General features: G+C 38.1%; 1 protein-coding gene across 1 annotated transcript in view; it reads left to right on the forward strand.

Moving 5' to 3' along the window:
• The window catches only part of TBC1D31 (TBC1 domain family member 31), a 41,108-nt gene that overhangs the window by 17,152 nt on the left and 17,956 nt on the right, over positions 1-6,000 (forward strand). The window contains exons 6-8 of the mRNA XM_079796309.1: positions 1,299-1,458; positions 3,706-3,906; positions 5,076-5,269. Coding sequence (XP_079652435.1) covers positions 1,299-1,458; positions 3,706-3,906; positions 5,076-5,269 — 555 coding nt within the window. The remainder of the gene's footprint in view (positions 1-1,298; positions 1,459-3,705; positions 3,907-5,075; positions 5,270-6,000) is intronic.

A 6,000-nucleotide genomic window follows, 5' to 3' on the forward strand; every position in this document is an offset into this window, starting at 1 on the left:
AAAATTTTATAAATTTTCATTCAGTATCTTACTGTCGTGTGAGAAAAAAGTTTCCTTCAAACTTAGATACAGTCTGTAGAACTTGTTTTACTTTATTGTGGAAAATTTCCAATATGCACAAAAATGTAAAAAGTACATGGAGTCCTAATTACAATACTTTCATTAGCTATAATCATCATCAGCTAATAGGTACTTTTTTTTAATCTATAACTCCCCCTACTGCTTCTCTACTGCATTGTCTTAAAGCAAAGCCCAAGCATATCATTTCAGCCATAACTATTTCAGTGTGTATTTTTAAAGGATAAGGGCACTTGCTGAATAACTAGAGTCAGGCGCAGCTCTCCTCCTTCCCCAGCTCTGCAATGCCACTCATTGCATGGTTCTTTAGAGAATTGCTCAGCCGAGATCAGGCTCATTTGTTTGTTTGCCTTCCTCTAGACCAGGGGTAGGGAATGTCCAGCCCGCGGGCCTTATAAGGCCCTCAAAATCATTTGGTCCGGCCCTGCCAAGGCATTAGGGGTGAGTTAATTAAATGTTTGACCAAATATAGCAGGCTAATTTTTAAGTTGATAATTTTGTATGGCCCATGAATGATGTTATAAAAATATCCAAATGGCCCTTGGCAGAAAAAGGTTCCCCACCCCTCCTCTAGACTGAAAATCCCTTAAGAGCAGGGTCTTACATGTCTGTTCGCTACTGTGTCCCTGGCATCTGGCATGAGACCTGGCTGATTGATAGTGGACACTTAACAAGCCTGGTGAATGAATGAGCAGCAACCTTGCAAATCAATACAGCTAATTCTTTTTGTACTTTATAAACATAAAGTAGCTTTGTTTGAGCAGGAAAACGTTTGGGGTTTTTGGTTTTTTATATAGCAATGCTGTACCAATTCTGTATAGTCATATGTGAAATGTAGAAAGTGGGAAAGTGGTAACTGACGGAGAGTATGAGATAAAATCTAAATGTTACTCCAAAACCCCCAATTAAGTCATCAAACAAATATTTATTAAGCTGGTTTCTTAGCACAATAGGTAAAAAAAATATGTATACTGTAAACATGAGCTTTCCCTATGGTTGTCACTGGGTGCATGGGACCATTTAAATTAATAAAAATAAAATTAAGAATTAATTTCCTTAGAAGCACTAGCCACATGTAAGTTTTCAATCACATGTGGGTTGTAGTGACCATATTGGACAGCAAGGATGCAGAACCTTTCCATCATCATATTGGATCAAACTGGACAGTGCCACTGTGAACAATTCAGCTAGTCTTACTTTCTCACCTTTTTATTACCTAGAGATGGCCGAGTCCTGGCCGCTGGAGGCAAATCAAACCATCTTCATTTGTGGTGCTTAGAAGCAAAACAGCTATTTAGAATTATCCAGATGCCTACTAAAGTTCGAGCCATTCGCCATCTAGAATTTCTTCCTGATAGTTTTGATGCTGGTTCTAACCAGGTTGGTAACATAATGCAGGACATTCTCTGTGTTGAGAAGGATCATACCAATTTCTGAACTGTAATAGCCCTCTCATTTAACTTGTACCCTGATTGTTACAAGGATTTGAAATTGCTGATATATTGTTGAGAAGAGTCTAAAATTGAAAAAGAATTTTTTAATCTTAGGTTTTGTATGTTACTGGCAATGTACTCTTTTTCTAAAGGGTACCTTTTCATTTATTTTTCCTAAGATCAGTGTATTTTAATTTCATGCCCTACTTCATAGTCTACAGGATGCTTTCACGTGTTATTTTTTATTTGAACCTTAAATTCTTTGAGCATGGGCAAGGAAGGTATTCTCACCATTCTCCAGATTATGACAGTGAAGCATAGAAACTTAAATGACCTATCAACACTCCTGTTGGTTGTAACGATTAAAGGTGAGACTAGAGCTACAATTTTCTCACTTTGTTGAACAGTGTTTTATCTACCATAATTGCTTACCTCAATCCTATGAAGCATGTTTCTTTGTATCTTGCCTTAGTATGCAAAGTGCTTTTCCCACCCCACCCCCAACACACATCTTTTTTTTCTTTTTAATAGTTGAGTATAGTCTGACCTTAACTTTAAAAAAATATTTATTAAAAAATGTTTAAATTACAGTTTATAATCTATATTATTTTGTATTAGTTTCAGTTGTATAGCATAATTGTTAGACAATCATATACTTTACAAAGCATTCCCCTGATATTTCTAGTACCCAACTTGCATCATAGATAGCTATTATAATATTATTGACTATATACTTCCTATGCTGTACTTCACATTCCTGTCACTATTTTTAACTTCCATTAATTTTTTTGTTTTAAATTGATTATCTTGGGTCTTACACTTTAACAAATTTTTGTATATGCCCATGATGTGTGTGTGTGTGTGTGTGTGTGTGTATCATGTGCATATGTTTATTATATCTTAAATTTTTTAAATTTTATGTGTTATTGTTGATAGTATTACAGATGTCTCCTGTTTTCCCCCGACTCCCCCACTCCACCCAGCTCCACCCTTAAGTTTTTTAACAGGTAACACAGTCACAGGGTTATAAACATAAAAATGTATATAGGCAGACAGTGAAACCTTTTCCTCCTCCCTCTCTCTCCCATTTGCCCAGTTATTCACTCTCCATACCCACTGTTGTTAGAGTTTTTTGTTTTTCCCACTTTTTCTAGAGCTGTGCACCTTGCTTTTCTTCACTTAATTTACCTTGAAGATAATTCTATGTCACTGCAGAACTTCATATTTTATAGTGTTCCACAACTTTTTAACCAGTCTTATTAGTGGGGACTTCACCGTTTTTTTTTTTAGTTCTTTTCTTTTACAAATAATACTTCACTGAATACCTTTTTGCATGCAACATCCACACAGCCTGTCTGTAGGACAAAATCCCAGAATGGAAATAGTGGTATCAGGTGTATGTGCTCCATAAATGTGATAGGTGTCCTCTGGAGAAGTTGCATCAGCTGTGAATGAGGGGGTTTCCTACAACCTGACCAACAGAGGACATGCTTTTTAGAGTGTCCCCTTAAAACGGCTCCCAACCACCTCCAAACTGTGGTCTTCCATAGTTGCTTACTCATTTCTAGTATGTTTTTAATTTTCAAAATATGAGTTAAAATTTTACTTACCCTTAAAAGACTAGCTTTCCTCTTACCTCTCCACTATTCTTGCACCTCAGAAACTTTCTACGTTCCCCAAATGTTAGTTATAGCAGCTGAAAGCACGTAGACCTGGGGAGCCGCACTGAGAGTCCCAGGCGTGTGGGAGCAGCAGGATGGATGTTAGCTTTGATCAAACTGTGGGGACAGTGAAGGAATACACAGCTTCCGCCCGCCTCACTTCCCACAGCCAGTGTGGAGACCAAAGTGAAGAACTGTCTAATCTTCTGTGTTCCCTTTGTAGGGATTAGTGGCGATCTCATGCCTGCCTGTAGGAAGGGAGGATCCGGAGGCGACCTTTCTATATAGTTCCCCAGGGTGGGCTCTGAGGAAAGCCAGGCTTCTCTGGACCTGAATAGGCAAATCTCCATGAGCCAGAATTAGGGATTTGAAAATATATAATCATCCTCTGTGAATATGATCTCCAACTGTCCTCTTCTAAAAAAAATACATATATAAGTACGCACACGTACATACGTGTGTGTGTGTGTGTGTGTGTGTGTGTAGTTTGGCTTTCAGACTTTTGACTTGACTTGGTTTCTCTCTACTGTTAGGCTCTAGGAGTGCTAAGTCAAGATGGTATTATGAGATTCATCAATATACAGACTTGTAAACTTCTCTTTGAAATTGGGAGCCTTGACGAAGGAATCAGCTCATCGGTAATTAGCCCACATGGACGGTACATTGCATGTGTTATGGAAAATGGAAGTCTGAACATATATTCAGTTCAAGCTTTAACACAAGAAATAAATAAGGTAAGTTATCAAGTAAATAATATCAATATTTTTAATATGATTTTTATTGAATTTTAGAGAGAGGAAGGGATAGGGATAGAGAGATAGAAACAGCGATGAGAGAAAAACTTCATCAATTGGCTGCCTCCTGCACGCGCCCTATTGGGGATTGAGCCCACAACTCAGGCATGTGTCCTGACTGTGAATGAAACCAGTTAACTCTTGGCTCCTGGGTTGATGCTCAACCACTGAGCTACACCGGCCAAGCAATAACACCAATTTTTAAAAAAGCTTACATGTTTCATCAAAAATAAAATCTTTATGCTACGACCTTCTAACTTCCTTGGACCTTATCCATTTTTCTGGATATATTTTCTTTCACTCCCAAAGCCGTATCTCCAGACTTGATCTCTCACTTATCCTCCATTCTTAAACGTCTGCCTTTCTCAAGGGCATCAGTCTGGTGTCCCTGTCCCATGCAAGGTGCCCCACATAACCTGCTCCCCAAAGGAGGCCTTTGGTTCCAGTCTCTGTTTCTGTCTCACTCTTCCTTCTAGGAACCTTGGAGCACTGTGACTGTTCCTATTCCTTTATTTCCTAAATCTAGTCAATACTAAGTCATTAATTTCTTAAGTTTGAAATACGTATGTGTGTGCTGCCTGTCGTCCATCCATGTTAGCCACCCTTGCATTGGTCTTCATTAACTGCTCTTGAATAACAGTAATTTAAGCAGATACACCAAAACTCTGAGCCCTCACTGCCCATCAGTTTCCCTCAGAGAAAATTCACTTTCGCCCAAAGAACATTAGGGGGCTTTTCTCAGCATTGTAGAGGCTAATGTCTAACTGCCTTCCTGCTGCAAATGATCACCATGCTACTAACCTTATCACAGAATGCAAAACATGGATTGTAGTCTGTGATTTAAGGCCAGCTTTCATGGAATTATTAAATTCTACGTGTTGTTGTTAATCATGGGTCTTCATGTGCATTCTTCAAAGGAATTTGGCAGAAATTTGCTTGAATTATTAGTCAACAAGGAAACATTCTTGGTTATCTTATTTACACTTTGTCTGAAAAATAATCATCTATATTAAGGCTCATTATTAAATTAATCAAAACAAATTTTGTAAATCGTATGTTAACAGGTCTATTTTTCAAGGAGAGCTACTAGATTTTTTTTTCCCCTTTAGCCACCTCCTCCTCTAGTGAAAGTGATCGAAGATTTGCCTAGACGTAAACTGACTTCTGGTGATCTTAAGATGAAAGTAACATCAGGAAGAGTACAGCGGCCAGCAAAATCAAAGGAAAACAAAATACAGACCAGAATATTAAAGCAAGACCTGACTTGCCATTTTGAAAATAAAGAGGTAAGAACATACCATGATTAAACTTGTGTTCGTCGTGGCTGCCGTAGACAAGGCTCATGCTTTCTAGGCCATCATCACTCTTCCCTCTTTAGAAAGTGAAAGAAGCCGAAACCGGTTTGGCTCCGTGGATAGAGCGTCGGTCTGCGGACTGGAGGGTCCCGGGTTCGATTCCGGTCAAGGGCATGTATATAGGTTGTGGGCACATCCCCCGGTGGGGGCTGTGCAGGAGGCAGCTGGTCGATGTCTCTCTCTCATCGATGTTTCTGGCTCTCTATCCCTCTCCCTTCCTCTCTGTGAAAAATCAATAAAATATATATTTTTTTAAAAAGTGAAAGAAGATAATATGAAGAGAAGAAAGTTATATAACTAAAATTATAATATGCTTAAAAATCTTTAATATAAAATGAACACATGCTTCTGCTTTTGTAAAAGTCAAACCGTATAGAATTGCACCATCTAATATCCTAGCCACTTGTGGCTGACGAGTACTTGAGACGTGGCTAGTCTGCGCTGAGATGTACTGTACATGTGAAACACACATCAGGTATTGAAAACTTATGTGAACAAAAGAATGTAGCATCTTAATAATTAATAACTTTATGCTGATTATATGTTGAAATTATAACATTTTTATTATATTCAATTAAATAATACATATTATTAAACTTAATTTTACCTGCTTTTTACTTTTCTACTGTGGTTCGTAGAAAGTTTTAGGTGACTTGCGTTATCTGTTAGACAGTGATGG

This window comes from Cnephaeus nilssonii, assembly GCF_951640355.1.
Source record: "Cnephaeus nilssonii genome assembly, chromosome: 18".
NCBI classification, from domain to species: domain Eukaryota; kingdom Metazoa; phylum Chordata; class Mammalia; order Chiroptera; family Vespertilionidae; genus Cnephaeus; species Cnephaeus nilssonii.